Source organism: Nematolebias whitei, chromosome 5 (assembly GCF_014905685.2).
Source record: "Nematolebias whitei isolate Nwh7 chromosome 5, NemWhi1, whole genome shotgun sequence".
In the NCBI taxonomy this organism is placed as follows: Eukaryota; Metazoa; Chordata; class Actinopteri; order Cyprinodontiformes; family Rivulidae; genus Nematolebias; species Nematolebias whitei.
Window position 1 is genome coordinate 18,542,628 of NC_056502.1, and position 18,671 is coordinate 18,561,298.

Genomic DNA, 18,671 nt, shown 5'->3' on the forward strand with positions numbered 1-18,671 from the left:
GGGGGGGGATGTGTCTACCTCTGCTATCGACCCAGGATGCTGAAATTGCCAAGAATTGGATCTATGATAACAGGTTTCTTGTTTTTGGGATTGTCTGGATCCTGGTTTATCAACATACAAAGAAGACGGCCGCAGTTAATTTGGACCTCGACAAGCTGCTGTCTATGCGAAGGTTTGGTTCGTGCTGGAGGACTCAAAATCAGCTGATTTACGAGTGAAACCGTAAGTTGGAAGTGATTTGAATCGCGTGCCACCTGAGGCTTTGGGACTCGTCAGCATGAAAACACCATCTTGAAGAAGCTCGTAAGCACGGACCAGTGGAATGCATCCTGATCTGGACATTTTGAACCTTGAAATTTATCAGTACAGACTCAAAGGCTGACGGAAAAATAGTCTGCCGGAATAAATCAACAATTGTGGATTATCTGAATCTCTCCCCAGCTGGCCTTGGAACTGGCCGACTTATCAATTTCTCCTGGGAAATGTGTAAACTAAGGAAAAGCTTTGTCTATCGCAACCCCCCTCCCTCCCCCTTCTGTGGAGTCTTATTAGAATTGTGCCGGCTGACCACCATCTTATCAGGACAATGGACTATCTAAGGCTTCATGGACTGCCTCATTTGTAAATGTACACGTTCATAAATGTGCTTTTGGCTGACAGGTTTTTTTTATGTCTATAGTTAAATCTTGCCCTATAAGGACAAGGTGTGAAGAGATCTTTATGTAATGCCACTACCCCTCTCCTCATGGCTTTGTCCCTTTTCTATCTAAAAATATTATTCTGTATAAAAACAAGAAGGCCGCGCTTTATGGCAGAAGCTTCGTGCACTCCGTCCATCTTTCGGATGACTGTACGTACATGTTCTCGTTGTATCTCGGTGCAATGATAATAAAACTATTCTGATTCTGAAGTAGAAAGAAGCTTAAATTACCAGAAGGAAGTGGAGAGAGCACAATTTTGCCCAATTAGGCTGAAAGAAACAGAAATGAGCACAAAAAGTAGAAATTATCTGAAAAAAGCTTAAATTAGGAAGAAAAAAAAGGCTGAAAAATAGCTAAAATAGAAAGAAGCTTAAATTATGCCATTATAGTATATTTATGTGTGATTACTGGAGTAAGGAGCAGGTGATCTCAATGTCCAGATCCAGAGAAATCCTGGAAACTGACGGTAACAATGAGCAGTGATAGAAAAAGGTAAGTAAAGAACAAAGAATGACATAAATAGGATCAAACTTCAAAAAATAAAATAAAACCCTGGGATGATGACACAGAATGAGTCAGAATGATGGTGTGAGGGAATGAAGACAGACAGTCTGTGTGAACAAAACACAGTGGAACAATGCAACATAACCACTTCCATCAAGTTATTTCAATAATTTAAAAAAAAAAAATCTACATGAGCCATAGATTCCATGAACAAAAATGTCAAAAATGATCCTGTTAAACCTAAAAGTCTGTAATTCATGTTTCATAGAAGCACTTGTCTGCTTTCTTTCAGGTGACATTCTGATGGACCATCTTCAGCACTCCCAGCTTAGCTTTCATCCCAGTGTGTCACAAATGAATAATTACATCATGTTTCTGTGGGACAGCTTGTGCGTAGACGTATGCGTGACACATTCATACCCACGACTGGCCAATGCATCATTCAGTGAGCTGCAGGCTTTGCAGAAACATGTTGCTTCCAACCTGGGAATTCCTGCGACGAAAGGTTTCGCTCGGCGACAGAATGATCTCCACAGTGATGAAGATGCATGTGCGTGCCAAGTTCACAGCATTTTGTGTTCGAATTTGAACCGGTGAATCGGGAAACACGACAAAAGAATACAGAGACGGTTTTAGCGAAAACCGTCAACAAATTGTCTGATTATTTTAAAAGCAAAAAAAAAAAAGAAGTTAGAAGCAGACGGAGAGGAGGGACAGGAAATGAGGAGCTTGCTTTCCGTCAGCACAGCTGTGATCAATATCGGTGTCTGACAGAGCAGCTCGAAAGCTTTTATTGTAAATCACTTCCTATTTTTATGGAACCACTAAATCACATCTATAGTCCAACACACAATGACTGGCCTGCTGCAGACAGACGGACACACAGTCAGCTGCTCGGCCACATTTATTTATGCATTCCTAAAAACAAGCACCAAACAGCTCTCTGGGCTGAAACAATAAAAGGCAGCATTAAACTTGAATTAAGATTCTGTACTTTTTTTATATTTGTCAACATGTAAACATTAAAATAATATTTTATGAGTTTCAAACAAGTCACTCACAAAGAATACTTCAGCTACTAGCCAGCCAAGACGAGCATTAAGAGGAGGAGTAAAGCAGCTAAAGTACTCGCAGCCAGACGGTAAATTCAATAAATTCATACTCACCGATTCAATTCCACATCCAGAATGAATTTTCTTCCAAAAGCATCCACCTGAAAGCTTGCTTGAGCCACATGGTCCACCTAAAAATGCAAAAACACTGATTATTTACAACTAATGGCAAGCACAATTATGTTCGGCTCATTAGCATTCACACGGATGAGCCTTTCCTCAACATTGATGGATGGCTGCAGTTATTCTCGCAGCACAAATCAGCAGGAAATGATGGTTTTCATTAAGTCATCAAGCTTAGTTTTACTGGGCTTGAGCTGAGTTTATTTTTGTCTGGGACGTTGACGGTGAAACTTGAGCTATTAGTGAAAAATTCATCATACTTTGACACATTCACTTCATTTGTAAAGACAATACATTTCTAAAATCCAGCCGAGCAGCTTACTGGGTGATGTTTTTTTTGTTTTTCTGACCGCCTGAACACAAACACAAAAATAAATCCTGTTTCTTCTCTGACTGCAACAGAGCAGGGTCTGATTTACTCCAAGTGCTGGGCACATATGGTGCATGCTTTATCACACACCCTCTGGGTCAATAAGAACTCCCAACTATAATTTCTGTAGGTCCAGAAGACTCCCAGTGCTGACCTTAAACATGGCTCCTCCCTTCAGCGTGACCCACGGGCTACTTTTATTATGGATCAGTCTGCGTGATAACGAGAGGAGGAGGGGTGAAGGGAGATTTTTTCATTTATTTCAGGAAGTGCCCCTGTGCTCACCCAAGGATGACCTCAGCCCCAGATGTCCCCTGTGACCACACACTCTATTGTTTGCTGGTGTGTGTGAATGTGTGTATTGCTCAATGCATATATGAGCAAGTAAGAGCTGCGTAAGCACAGACGAAGGTCTCCTGAAACCCAATCGTGCAGATTGAATCCATGCTTGGAGGAAGCGGTAACTGTGGCAAATGAAAGCACACCCATCTCGACAGAGCCAGGCCATCGTTAAGAAACCACCTCTGAATCTTCTCACATCGATTTCTGGCTTCAGCCGATCTGACGTCTACCCCTCAAAAGCATCTGACTGTAAGTGCTAGACGCAAAGAGGCAGGCGGGAGCACAAACCGAGCGCACAAACTCATTCTACGAAAAAACTACATGCAGTTTACCCAACCCGACCCCCCACTCGCCTCACGCAGTTGTGTTTGTGCCCGAGACTGAAAATAGACAATTCAGCACAGGTCTATAAATAAATTCCTGTGTGTCACGCATTGACAGATTTGTTTTTAGGACATTAATCTAAAAACGGACAACAAATGATCAAACTTTGTGTAAAAGTGACATTGCAGGTTTCAACTCTCTGGAGAAGAGGCAGCTCAAAGACTCAAAGATATCAAAGATGCGTTCTCCCTCGTATGAAACGTTGGTCTGAACTCTTGAGGCTGTGCTTCTTGAGCTGCAAAGTCTTTAAAAAAAAGTTCCATTAAAAAAGCTGTAATGATGCAAAAATATTAAATTGAGATCAATTGTACTTCTGTGTAGTGAATTAAAATCAACTTTGCATTAGGTGCGAATGTGTTTAATCTTAAATTCTGTTAAATTTTTAACAAATTAGTCTCCTGAGCTAACAAGCATAAATAAATGCACATCTTAAAGGGATATTTCAGATCATTTGAAGTGGGATTTTGTAAAAAGGTTATGAACAGTTAACATCCTACCTGTTGTAGATAGATCTTTGAATGACCTCCATTTGGAGCTAACGACTAAATGGAGCCAAGACCAAAGTGAATTGATGCTACAGCTAGCTGCTGCTGCTTACATTTGCAAATAACTATAAGATATTTTGTAAATAACTATGTAATGTAACATTGACAGCAACGAAAAAGCAAATTAAATAGTGTTTGAACGAACAGCTATAAAATTGTTGAGACTGAAGTTGTTTAAAGACGGCAGCAATCCAAACTAATCTCTGCCTCTCTCAGACTAGCTCTAAGCTCTTCACTCCATTCAGGATTAAACTCTTTTTCTCCAAACTGTGGTCAATTAAAAGAAAAACTATCAATGTACAACAAAAACCCATTTAGAAATTACAGTATTTAAAGTGTTCGTTTAATTAACAACAAAGGGAAGAACTAAAACATGAAAATATGACTACTTGGGTAATAAATCAAAGACAATATGCTCGTAATGAGCTCAGGCTGTAGTGCAAAAATAAATAATAAATAAAATTAAATGTGAAAATATAGATTTTTGCAGTAACAATGTGCAACAACGAGTCCATAAAGACACTATCTAGCAATCCCAGTAACTAAAATAGTGGTTTGCACAGTTCCGCCTATCAGCTAACAGTGGGACTAATATTTCATTTAAGGGATTAGCATTTTTTGCTAACATTGGAAACCGTAAGTGGAATTAGCTTCAGCTAAATTAGGTTTCATCGACTTTAAGTCCGCTAACAAAATTCACAAGCTTGTTCCCGTCAGATGTGGGCGTGTCTCCAAGAATCCATTAGGCACGCTATTGGCTAACATGTACACGTGACAAGATGTGATTGGTCGATGCAGCTTCAACTGAAAGGAGACGAAGACGCCCACTGAGTGACAGCCGTCTTAGCGGTTAGTGGTTTAGCGTTAGCAAAGATAATTTTTTTGTTAGCGTAAAATGGGTTAGCAGAGCTAACTTTTTGGTTAGCTGTGCCCACTACTGTAAAATAGCCTATAATCTTCCAAATCTACCTTTAAATTAAAGATTTTCTAACAAGAATCCTCAGAATTTCCTTTATCTTTTTCTCAACTGGTTGCCGTAGAGTTGGGAAATCCCTTTGTATAATGTTTGATGTCCTTGTAAAGCTCCTTTTTAAATGGAAATCACTGGAATTTGGCTGGAATTCCCGATTACATCTCTCCAGACCAATAAAATCAAGCTTTTAAACAGGCTCTCTAAACTAAATGAGCTTGTTGCTGGCCAGGTGATAAATTGCCAAAAATCAACAAAACATGAATTATTTTAAGGTTTTTGAGGTGGGAATCTAAAAAATAACAATAACAGAGTGTTGGAAAATTACTCACTGTGACTCACTTTGCTAGCACAGGTCACAAATTATAGACTAGAAAACTGGTCCGTTGCTACGAATAAATGATTGAATTACGAATACTGATAAAAATTTCAAAGCAAGCTTGTATTGATTAGTTTCTGCTTCAGCTTAAAACCATAAAATGATATTTGATTGGCTGTTAGTTCAGTTACCTATAGATTAGCATCTCTACCTGAGAAGTTGGAGAGAAAAGATGAACAATTTCCTGCCTGCAGACTTCTGAAGCTCTGTCCTCTCCCTGAGCCCTCAACGATCGGACCTAAACAAACCAAAGCTGTACACCTCATGAAACACGTGACAGGTGCAGTGATGTCTAATCAATACGAATCCAGATGTGCCATTTCCCTGAACAGACTCAATAAACTCAGAGGTTCATACAGAGCATTGGTCAAGAAGTGTGTAACCAACTATAGCTGTGTTGTAAAAACTGTGAAGAGTTTTCTGCATATTTTTGACTTAACGTTTTGTTTTGTTTTTCAACATATGACAAAAAACTTAATCAATGCTTATAAACCAAGAGATATCTTCAAAAAGTGCAACAGTCTAAACTTCTAAAACAATTGTTGTAATTATTCAGACATAAAAACAGAAGTCAGGGTGTGTTTGAGACCAAAACCAGGAATAAAATACAAATAAAAAAGCAGACAGATGTTTCAGTGATTGCCTTTGTTGTTAAACACTGTCCAGATAAAAAAGTTTTCAGCGCCCCCTTGTGGTGACAATTACGTGTTATTAAAGAACATTAAAAAGAATGCAAATGGACTTTCTTTGTAATTTATTGGTATTAATTGCACAACATGCACGCCTATGATGCAACAAGCTGATTTGTTGAACCATCCTGCTTCAAGTTTCTGATTCATTCATAAGATGTGAGCAGGTGAGACAGCTGCTGGGACAGCAGGACATTTAAGCTGCCAATCAAACCCTAATTGATCACAACTATTATTAATACTTTACTGCTCAGAACTTAAACTGTAGTTATTTACAAAAATAATAATAATAATTAAACCAGTTTATATGTAGGACTTTTTTTTTTTTTAATTTATAATGACCCATATAGCACCTGCACGCATTAGTGAGGCCTACATATTTTAATATTCAGTTTTTGTTTATTAATAAACAATCCAAACAGTCGAGGAGAGGAGTGAAGGTAAACAAACGGATGCGTCCAGGAGGCACCTATCCAGCTCTCACCTACATCCAACATGAAAACACGCATACACAGGGAGCGTGCGTGTGCGTACCTGCGTGGAGGCAGGGCTGGCCTTCACCCTGGTGCTGAGCTCATCCTGGGTGATCTGTGTACGGTCTTCCCTGCTGTAGAGCAGGCGGAGAGGCACCGTGTCCTCCCTCCCCACGAACCTGCCCGCGTCACGGAGAGCCTGCAGGCTCGACAAGGCGTCTCCTGCACAGACAGTAAACACCATCACCAACCTCCTCCTCCTTTTCCGCCTCCTGCTCGGTGTACAGACTGATGGAAACACTTTCACAGCAAATCCCCCCCAACACACACACACACCCCCACCCGCCTCATCTGAGATGTGGATGCGTTTCATTTCCTTCGATAAGATAAATCAGCTACGTTTAGTTTAAACACCACGCAGAGGCCTGCTGTTTTAAGGATTTAACCGTTTACACGAGCACGAAACGGACCCTGAAACGTCAAAAACTGACTGAGGTACCATTTAGGGCTTCGGGGCTGCTCTGATGAGCGACGTGCATTAATCCACACACGCACAAAAGAGAAGTCCACCATCGCGGGCGCATCCTCAGCATCATCCCCGCTTCTTCGCCCTGTTAGTAAAATAACAATGCGGTAGTCCAGCAGCAGGCTCTCAGGGCTCTGCCTTCGCTAGGGGAGCCAGGAGCCGGGCCGGGTCGTCTGGTTCGTGCAGTTCCGCTGGTGGTGGGTCATCTGGGTGCCTGCGAGTCTGAACGCCGAGCGCGTCTGAGCGCACCGAGGACCCCGCGGAGCCAGGAGGAGGCGCGGAGGGGAGGGAGACTGAGAGAGGGAGGAGTGGGGACACCTCCTTTAAAAGCACATCGATGTCAAACTGCAAAAACAGCTACTGCATAAGTATGAGTGGGGGCAGGAAGGAGAAGCTGGAGCTGGAAGAGGAGCACGTCCAGGAGAAAGGAGGTCCAGTTCCTCCTCCATCATGTGCCCAGTCCCCACCCAAAGACAAAACCAGGTGAAAAGAATGATTGTCTTCACATTGAAGCTGCAAGGAGACGTGGCCTTATTGTTTGCTTTTACCTGTGGGGGTACTTTTATTTTGAAAGTCTTTTATTGTCAACTGAGAAATCATTTTGTTTTGAAAAGAAAAAATCTAAATAAGTAAATGGGAACTTCTTAGATGTTGTCATGAAATCTTCCAGAGTTAATGAGAACAATGTTATTTTAGAGGCTACGTTTTTTTTTAACTGACTAAATTTTATTAAGGAGTTAGAAACATTTTTTTGTCAGGTTGAAACAAACTGTTTAACCATTCTACATTGAATCACTGACACCCAGTCTCTCCTTTTTTTAAATACCAGACATTCATGAGTGGTCAAATGTACAACCACATCCCCCAAATAAAAGTCCTAAATATATATAAAAACATAATGCAATTATAATAGGAAGCATGTGAGCAGGATGAGACAATTCTGTTTTAGGCTCTAGATCCACTTTATCAATTAATATTTAGATTAGTTAATTTATTCATCCGTTTTGTTGATCAGATCTCAAGACCTGAGGGCCAAGTCTGTTAATTACAGGGAAGACTGGCAAAATTCAAAATAAAATCACAAACTATGAAAATAACAATCAGTTAACAAGAAAGATTAAATTAACAGAAATATTTGGGGCTAATGTTTTGATTTTAACTATTTAATTCAAAATATTATTATAATGAATAATTTTAACCTGAACCAGTGATATGTATTTAAAAACAACTCACTGAAACAAGAATTACCATCTTATGAGACAATCAGACTTTGATTACAAGTTAATCTAAAATAGCAGCATCTATAGAAAATGATGTTTTGAACTTAGGACCAGTTTAGGATTTATGCACGCCAAGAATTCAGATTCAATCGTTTTTAATAGAAAGTTCACGTTTGAATTTAGATCAGGGGGTTATTAATTCTGCAGATTGTCAGAATAATGTGAGCAAGGGTCAGATTAGAAATAACGAATGGAGGATCCGAGAATTAAACGAGAACAGGCCGAGGTCAGCGGCTTGTCTAGAGGGTCCTCAGGGTGATGTATCGAGGCATGTCTGAAGTTAGAACTTGCCACCTGAAGTTACAAAGGTAACATTTAACTTCTGTTAGGTTTGCTTTTACTCATTTCACTTTGCTTTACGAATACAAATACCTTGAAAATTACGACAGAAGCCATGAGGGAGGGACCGTCACACAGAGATGTAGAGGACAACAAACCGGACAAACACAAAAGAGCGGACCAAAGTCCTTCGTATTATCTGAAGTAACAAGTCCTGTTCAAACTCTCAACGAGGCCAGCAAGTCCAGATGAGTGTAAACGATTAGTGTGCTTATATTCAGTGAAAATCCAATGTCACGCCTGCTGCAAAATGTCAGCTTTAAAATACAAATGGTGAAGGCAGTTTAGCTGTAGTCTTTAAAATTTAGATTACTGTATTTTTTTTAAACGTTAACATGACATTTTATAAATCCATCTGCAAACATTGTCTGCTTTTAAACTTCCTCATTATTTTTGAGTGAAGCATCATGTATGAAAATACTGACAAGTACATAAAATATAAACAAACAAAATTCATCATTTTAGTCCCATTTTAGCTTTATTTTCTAGAACTTTCAACGCGGCATAAAAAAGATAATAAAGCAGAACAAAAGCTGCCGTTATTCTAAAATCAATGTTTAAAAAAAAACAAACACTTTCTTTAACTCATTCAGATGCAAACATGTCACATTTTAATTTAAAGCGAGGTTCACGTCTTTTTATTTTGCTCGACATCGTTTTGAGCATTTGGGCTTAGATTTGGTTTTAATATAATGAATAGAACAAAAATAAATAACTCTCACTAAAAGTGAAGCTTTTAGTTCATATTTTGAATTTAAAAAGCAGCTTAGAAACAGAACTCTGAGGACAGTGACAAGTTTGGCTGTTTCACTGATATATATTTTTAGCTTCCCTTAATATCCAGTGGTTTTGTCATAAAATGTGCATTACATCTGAATGGGTTAAACAAGTTAAACATAAAATAATTGTAGCTCGTGGCTCAGAAATTTGCTTGTCCCTTTAGTTTTTGTACATTTTTATTCTGTAAAGCCATGAAACTCTACATCCATGTCATCAGTGGACTGAAACAGTTCCCAGAGCTTCAGCAGAGAGTCGTCAGGTGCACCACCCGACTCTGAATGTCTCACATTTGTGTCCATTTTCCGTCTTTTGTGTTTATAAACTCTGACCCTTCGCTGAATTTTTCTGCCCGTGCAGAAGTTTGGTGTATAAAGGCTTTCGTCTTCCTTTTCAGTAAAATTATTTCCAGTCTTTGAGAATGTATTTGACTCATGAAGAGTCTTGTCCGTTTTTGGATCTTCATGTCCAAGTCCTGAAACAATAATACTATTTGCTGATACTTCACTCTCTGAATTTGTACTTTGTGTTTTTGTTGAGCCGTTTGTGTCCTTATGAGGTATTTGATCCATATGGTTGACCTCAGCATCTCTGGAGGGAAACAGGGGCTGAAATTCACCTTTGGAGGACGTTTCTGACTTCACCTGAGGAATCTGCACCGGCTCAGCTCTGTGAGTGCACAAAGTCAAAGGACTCGGTCTGCATGTCTGTTTACATGGAACAGATTTGTGCTTGGATCTGTTTGAGTAAGTGGAGCAGCTCCACCTGTCTCGCTTTGAAGGAAACTGTGGAGCAGAGCCAGGTGAGGATTCATTTTTATTACTCCGTCTTGTGTGCGAGTCCTTGAACTCAACGGTCCGATGCTCCTCCACTTTAACAGCGTCTGGGTGATCTGGACCTCCTCTGTGACTTACATCGGTTCCTCCACATGGTTCACGGACAAAAAGAACAGAGGAAACGCTGCACTTTGGTCTGGTAGGAATAAAAAACACACACACACATATAAATATATATATAATTAATTACCTGAAATAAAAAGATACAAACTGAAAGAAAACACTATTTTTGCGCTACATGAAAATGGTGGAAAAAGTTACCTTTTGCCTTTAGTTTTGACGGGGATGAAATTGAAGTGCAAAGTCGAAACCAGCTTGTCCACAACCGAGTATTCCTCACTTTTAGAGAAGGCTTTGTGACACTGGCTCTGTAGATGCTGAACAAAAATTACTCTGTTAAATATTTGATTATTACAGCTGTCTAAAGAAAACCACTGAGTGCACACTGTTCTTCACTCCACGAGCATCTAAATACGAGGAGAAAAACTTTTGACCTTCCTGCCACAGCAACTGAACAAAGATTATTTTCTGAGCAACCGAAAAGACAAACTCAGTGATAATGTTACACAATTTCATTAAGTACCTCAGCACGGTTGTATTTGCAGAGTAGGAGTCTGTTTTCAAATCATGTTTGAAGTGCAAAAGTTAAAAATCTGTGTAACTATTATTTAGCTGATAAGATGACAAGCATCTTATAAACAAAACATGTTTGAACTTATTTACAGATGTTTGTCCACATATACTGTGTATGTAGCAACAGCTGTATAAAAACATAGATAAACAAAGTCATAATATTTACTCGCAGGGTTGGTTGCTTATTCAAAAAAAGACACCAAACTAACTAAATAAGTAAGTTTTTTTCAGCTGCTCCCTTCTTCAGGGGTTGCCACAGTGAGCGAGCTTGCATGAAAGATTTGGAAGATGCTCCTGACGCAACCTTGACCTGAACCCGCAACCTCAGGATTACAAGACTGCGGCACTGACCACCAAGATACCGCAGCCCCTGGCATCAAACTAACAAATAGTTGAAAAACTAAAAATATTGCTAAAGAGGAGAGTGAACTTGTCAGTTACAAAACACTTTCAAAAATGGACGATTCATGCACTTCTGTGGCAGCTGAAGGCCTCAGGTCGAGTCCTCGCTGCGCTGCTGCTTCTCAGTCGTGTCAGAGCATCTTGCTGCCACTGGGGGCAGCAAGACAAACCGTTGTAAAATTAAACCAAAAAAGGATCAGTTTAATTCAGACATGACCCTGGCATGTTCACTAGTCGTTCAGTCCGTGTCTGAGAGCGGCGTTCATCTTCCTCGCAAATAGACTTTTCCTCACAATCACCGGTTTGGCCACTTGCTTGTGTTTCCATACAGTTACAGGTTAGAAACACGACTTTGCTTCATTCCTCACTGAAGGAGAATATGCTTTAAAGATGTGTATAGTTCAAACATCCATTTAGACCCAATGCTGCTCGTCAAGTTTATCAAAAATAAAAGACAGATAGGGACGTTTAGGAAACTAAAAAACACCAGAGTGTAAAACGTATACAGCTCGACTTACGTACCAATTTAAGGTTGTTGTATTTCGTCATGCAGCACTCGCAGTAGCCGCCTCGTCTCTTGTCTCTGCCCTTCTTTAAGGCTTGAACTTTCTCCTCATTATCTGAAGCTTTTAGACCTCTGTTCCTCCCACAAGGATTAAAAAAACAAGATGAAAACAAGTTCAGATTAGTGCATTTTGATCACTTTATACTCAGTGTAAACCTTGAATTGTTCCATTATAGAGGGGAGAAAAAAAATTGGGTGTAAAATTCGGTTTGCCATCAGGGTATCTGAAGGTCTATGCAAGTCAGATTTAAGACTTTTTAAGACCTTTTTAACGCCACCTTTATTGAAATTTAAAACCGAAAAACCCATTAATAGGCGATGGTTGGGGGAACCTGCTGAATTACAAAGAAGCACAGAATGTGTGTCACTCAATGAGACACATTCAAGTCTAGTTTTTTTTTTCCTGTTTAATGAAAATAAAGTGATATTCAGTGCTTTCTGGTTTAATAGCTGTATGTACAAGTTCAGTTATTTGGTTGGAAACAACAAAAGACATCTACTGAATACATTCATGGCAAGAGTCTAATTTAAACTCCAGTTTTGCCAATTGTCCATAAATTTGCACCAACAAATGATTTAGTTGCAGAAGAGCTAGCCAGCAAGCACATATATCAATAACTGCATTATGAAGGACCCCACTCACCCAGCACGAGCACTTTTTGCCCCGCACTCCTCAGGCAGAGGGTTGGGGAGCATGAAGTGTAGAACCACTAGACTGAGGAGCAGCTTCTACTCTGAAGCTGTTTGATTCATGAATCAGGGGTATCACTGTGAAAAATCACTGTAATGCCACTTGATTGTTGATATGTGCTGCTGACTATCCATGCTGCTGATCTCATGCTGCTGATTTATTCCATGCTGCTGTGTTCATTCGTACTCATCTGCTCACACAGACTCATGTTCGTGCTGCTGTTGTTCAGCGTGTCGTTTGTGTACTACTAGTGATTAGCATATTCTTAGTTTTGTGTATTTCTTAGTTCATATCTTAGATCATATTATTGTTTTTTTTCTTCCTTTTTACAATTTATACTTTTTTATGTAACTGGGATCCTGTGTACATAGTTTTGTTCCACCACATGTACCACATGTGGTGAGAATGACAATAAAGAAACCTTGACTTTGATATACATCAGCAGCTAGTAAAAGGTAGCCTCATAATGTAAATTATATTTGCAGGATTTCAACTCATGCACCGGTAGTCATTTACCAGTACTGTAATACTACCGGTAATTATTTATATATTTCACTATTTACTGAATTACATTTATCAGATCAGAGTACAGTTACCTCTCAGCGTGGTTCTAACCATAAACAAGTTTAGCACACACTACGAGCACCTGAAACTAACTCTCACAGAGAACTTTGTGAGTATGGGGGATGCTTTAAGTTAAACAGAGACACACATCTTTGCTATGGGGCATCCAGATATTCGACTTTTAGTGTTAATATTGTTTAATGATAAAAATTAAACAGCATACGCAGTTTGTCCCATTGTGAGACTCAGGCTGTGTGCTCCTGTGGCAGCGCTCTCTCTCAGACCTGAAGTCTGGTCAAGCGTGCAAGTTGAACATGTCTGTCTGATGATGACAATTCCCCAAACACTTTAACATTTAATACTATTAACATTTAATAAAGTTTAGATACAAAAGACCCGAGGAGGTCGGGGTACGGTGCGGGAGGAATGGGTGATTGTGTATCAGTTCTGGCATCTCCCCCGACTGCTGTGAATTGGTCACGTGCGAACGTGTACGTTTAATAATTTATTCCACGTTATCACCTTCAGTTAGGGGAGAGAGATGTCCTCCTTAGAAAAGAGTCCAGGAAACACCGATTGGTGTTCTCATCTACAGCCTGTCTCTGCTCTGGACTCACCGTGAACCAGACAGCACGCCCCACCCTGCTCTGCTCTGATTGGGTCAAACAGTGACTGTGGTTCTCTTTACTGGTTGAAAACAGCATCAGTTTAATCCCTGTATCATTGTTAAATTGGAAGGCTTGGCTTTAAAACACGTTTTTCCCCCTCTTCATTTGTACAATGACAGAAATCTGTCCTGGCAACAGAGAACTTTAATCCCTCCTGCCCAGACAAATTATAAGGCCTTTAACATATTTAAGTTCAACTTACACATTTTTTTAAATTAATTTAAGAAATTTTAAAGGATGCACAGACACAGTGGTTATGTTGAAAATAATTAGGGTAAAATATAAGCAACAAGTTGAGGCTTGAAATACATGAATCTTACAAAGTTCACGTGCTAAAATGATGAAGGACAATACCTGTGTCCCGGCTGTTTGGCTCCAGAGGGAAGTTGATCCTCGAGACAGAATGGACTACATAGAGCAGTTGTCTTTAGGTTGAACTTAGGCATGTTTGACATTGTGAGGAAGATTGGACAATAGTGTCTGACAAATGAAAAGATGCGATTTAATATCAGCACATTCAGGACAGGAAACAAATCTCAGGTTCTTTTAAATCGACTTGTCTTTTACCTGCTTGAATCCTCAACCTTGACAAAAGGTCTACTGATCCGACCTCCTGAAACAAACAACAAGCCTTTATGCAGGAACTGTAAGAATTATGGTCATTGAACACATAAACGTAAAATAACATGAGCTCAAAAACATCCTTCATCATGCACGATACTTACCTTTTAGTTTCTTGAAGTGTTGCTTTGATGACAAGTCAGTTTTCACCTTTGAAAAATTACAGGAAAAACACATCTCCACAGTTAAACTTACGTTTAATCAATTTAAAAAAATATCAGTCCTCCCCATTTTTTTTAACTTACATTTGCTTTGACAGCAGCAGTGGCCACAACCTGGCTGTTGAAATGTTTCTTTTTCTTCTGAACGTATGCTAATACATCTGCAAATACACAAAGAACAATTATTAAATGTGCATCATTATTTAGTCAAGCATTTATACACAAGAAAGAAACAAAAATAACTGTAATGTTAAAAACAAAGACTGTATATACAGTAAAACTAACCATCAATGTAGAGGATTTTAACCCCCCACTCCAACGCTTTTGACAAGATTCTGTCCATTTGTACCCTCTTCTAAAAACAAATGAGTGAATATTAGCACCAAAAACACATTAATATTTTAATATTAACATTCCTAAATTGCCATAAGTATATTTAGCATTGACATAACAAACCTGCTCTTTCACTACTTTGTCCACCAAGGATTGCCCTCGGCTCTTGACCAACTGTAAAACATCAAGAAGAAAACAAAGTGCATCAGTAATAATAAAAATAATAAGAAGGAAAGAGATCTAAAATAGGTTGGAAAAACATGTACAGTATATTATTATAGAAGATATATGAATTAGAACTAACTGTGTCTGCTTGGCCTTGAGACTTGTGTTTGTTGTCCACATTGTTGACAGGACGCTGCAGTTTGGAGTGAGGGTGAGGTGAACTCGGTCCTGAGTCGGGGCTGGGGACGGGACAGTCTTGTCTGAAACAGTTCACATACTTTGCCTCCCGTTTGTTAGACACCAAGTACCTGATTTCCTTACTGAAGAACTTCTCAACCGTCTAAATGACAGAAAACAGAAAGAAGCAATAATATGTCAAAATGTGTTTTATATCGATTTGTTCAGCCACCAAACATGACAAGTTGCAAATTACACGTGGAAAAAAAAACAAGATTAGGACTGAAAAGAATAAATAAGGTGAATTTTAACTTTATAGAGCAATCTAGCCTTATTTGTGTTTAACAACTAAAACTCTTCTTTTAAACATAAAAAACACACATTTTTAATCTTGTTAGAACCAAAGAATGAATCTTAGGTACAAGCTTAGATGCAAGTGGAACTATCAGAATAATATTATATTAACTTTATATTGCTTTTCAACAATATTAGGAATGCTGGCTACCACTGAGATGTACTGCTTGGCTTTAAACCAGCCATGCAGCTGCAAGGACACTTGTCTGTAGTCTGGACTGTGTAGGTGTTCACAGAACCTACAGCCTGTAGGTGGTGTTCTGTAAAGAAACTAATCCGCACATTATTTTTGATTATATGTCTTGTAGCACATAAAATATACAAGGTATGGACATATTTGGATATAGCATACAGGAAAAAGTCTAAGCAAGTCTATAATTATAAAGACACTAAATAAACAATAAATCGATGTTTCATATATAGAAGAAAATAAAGATTGATGAAATCTGCACAATAAGATGAGTTATTGTGAGCAACAATAAATATGTCAAACTTTGCTACAGATTCAACATGGGGAAAACATGGGTTGTACAGTTCCAATATTTAAATAAAAATCTGTGTGGTACCAATGTAAGTTTTTACTTACCCCTCCTAGTTCTTTGACATCTCTCTCCAAAATTTCAGCTGTTCGATTAGATTGTAGGTCCAAATAAAACACTTTGCCAGCGAAAGGCCTGACTGGCGCTGATGTCTGCTTTGACTGCTTCACTGTCGTCTTTGCACTCGTTTTTACACCTTTTCCTGAAGAGAAATCATAAAAGTCACAGGATGTTAATATTTTGACAGACAACTTAAGTAATGATGTTTGTTATAGCAAACACTAAATATCATTTAAAGAAGAGAAAGGCCTACTGAAGACAAAATACAGCTTTTTTCCTGCTTAGGAAAGTAAAGTTTACGCGTCTCACGATGTGTACAGTGCTGTCCCTGTGTTCTCCATGTATAGGTGCATCTCAGAAAATTAGAATAAGCAGCACCAGTGGATCAACCAGTTTGCTGGTGACAACCAAAACTAGTTGTTTACATGCAAAAGGAGGACCATCAGCCTAACACTTGAGCATTAGTCCACCGATGGCCGCTTGATATTCACACTGAGTGATACCTGCAATAACAGCATTGTAAGAGGGGGCAGTTGAACACGGAGGCCTCCGCCTCTGTTTAACGATGGACGAGTTCTCTTCACAAAGATGGCCTCCTTTACATTTATGTACCTGGATTATTAGAGCATGCACAAGGACAATACCTGAAATATATTCTTGCACTTGTTAACTAAATAGTTTATTTTTATTACACAACTCAATCACAACTCTGAAGAACTAGTGCTGAAGTTTTACTATTTTTTTCTGTTATACGAGTGTCACAGGATAAGTGTCAAAATGTTTAGTGTCAAAATGTTTTTTGTTTTTTTTACAATCTAGACTAGAAGTTTAAAAAACTTCAAAACTCACACTAAAAATTCAAAACTAACTCAAAACTCACACTGGTGTCTCTTGGCAGGACACCTAATCTTGAATTGCTCCCCGGGCGCTTACATAGCTGCCCACTGCTCCACCTGGGTGTATCCCAGGTGCGAGGAGTTAAATGCAGAGTCAATTTCGTCTTTGTATGGGAACATTCAGTGATGACAACACATAGCACTTTACTAAAATCAACCTACTTTTGCCTCATATGGATCGGTTCCTAACACTTTAATCTTCTAACAGTCACTGCATCGAAACTATCTCAGTATTTGACTTTAGTCTCATATAATGAGAGAACTGATCCCACAATTTCGCCATTGTTAAACTCTTAAAGATGGTGTCAGGAATGCTTCACTCTCTTGTGCAAACTATGTATAAACAAACACCAACGTGCACATGGGATTTAGTGATGAAAAGAACTTTTCAGGAAGCATATTAGATATGTGTTAACTAAAAATGCACCACGTTGCAAAGAAAAAGAGAAAAGAAATCAAAGTAAATGAGTTGCAATAAGATAAGACATTAAGGTCAAACTTTGCAAAGAATAGTGTGTGTGTGGGTTCATTACTGTAAATCTAAAAATGTTGTTAGAAGCCATGTTAGTAATTGAGAAATTAAACATTACTCAACAAGTCAAAAGTATCAACCTAAAAATGATGTGACTGAACTTTTCTATAAAAGCTTTAAAGTTTAAAAAGCAGGCAACTTTGATATATGGTGTACATTGTAATGGTAGTTAAATGTTTTACTAACAGATGTGACTACAAAACTGTAGAAATGAAACTAACCATATTTTTCAAACGCTAACATTGGAAGTTCTCTTATAGTATTTATTTATTAACCTTTATTTAATCAGGCAAATCCCATTGAGATCACAGATCTCTTTTGCAAGGGAGGTCTGAATGAAACCCGAAAAAAAAAGGTATTTTAAATTGAGTTTGACATTATCAAACATGGAAACTACTACAGTTTAATAAAACATTAATAAAGAAAACCCGAACCTTGCCAGTCAGGTCCTGGATGCTTCTGGGAGGGTTTCGGTTTCATGTTTTTCCTCTTTCACAGAGAATTAAAAGGTCGTCTCCTTTCCCTTCCCCATAAAGTTTTTGCCAGCTTAGTTAAAAAAACAAGAAGTTATTTACAAACAAAGCAAGAACAAAAACAATGTAACATTTTAGGTGAACTGTGTTTCCGGGGTTTAAATCAACAGACTTACGTTCAGGACAGGTACACCAAAGTTCATGCTCGTTCAGGTACCTCACTTCCAGACGGTTATACACGTTTCCATCATTTCTTAAACAAAAATAAAAGTCCTGAATTTACTTGAATTTTCATTCTCGTAACCTCAAAGTTACAAAGTCGTTCAAAGCAACCAGTTGAACATCCTTTTCAACAAGACTACAAAAAAAACTTCGTGTCACTCGTAGTATTATTTTTAACGGTCAGTTCCCGCTTTTAAATCCAGTGTCGTCAGGTATGGGTTGCCATGTTTCTTGCTTTCTGTTCGTATCTCTAGTTTTCGGTTTT

General features: G+C 38.7%; 2 protein-coding genes across 2 annotated transcripts in view; both read right to left on the bottom strand.

The window, feature by feature from the left end:
- Positions 1 to 7,353, bottom strand: part of adam22 (ADAM metallopeptidase domain 22) — a 77,241-nt gene extending 69,888 nt beyond the window's left edge. Inside the window, exons 1-3 of the mRNA XM_037676292.1 lie at positions 7,092 to 7,353; positions 6,654 to 6,814; positions 2,372 to 2,448 (exon numbers count right to left, since the gene is read on the bottom strand). Coding sequence (XP_037532220.1) covers positions 2,372 to 2,448; positions 6,654 to 6,814; positions 7,092 to 7,188 — 335 coding nt within the window. The 5' untranslated portion in view covers positions 7,189 to 7,353. The remainder of the gene's footprint in view (positions 1 to 2,371; positions 2,449 to 6,653; positions 6,815 to 7,091) is intronic.
- A 2,340-nt stretch (positions 7,354 to 9,693) lies between these two features.
- dbf4 (DBF4 zinc finger) lies at positions 9,694 to 18,387 on the bottom strand. Its single transcript, XM_037676644.1, is given in 14 exon segments — positions 9,694 to 10,183; positions 10,280 to 10,486; positions 10,612 to 10,727; positions 11,908 to 12,022; positions 14,228 to 14,353; positions 14,441 to 14,486; positions 14,599 to 14,644; positions 14,740 to 14,816; positions 14,941 to 15,010; positions 15,112 to 15,162; positions 15,293 to 15,493; positions 16,271 to 16,425; positions 18,146 to 18,269; positions 18,361 to 18,387. Coding segments are annotated over 14 exon segments (1,851 nt in total).
- Positions 18,388 to 18,671: the final 284 nt, after the last annotated feature.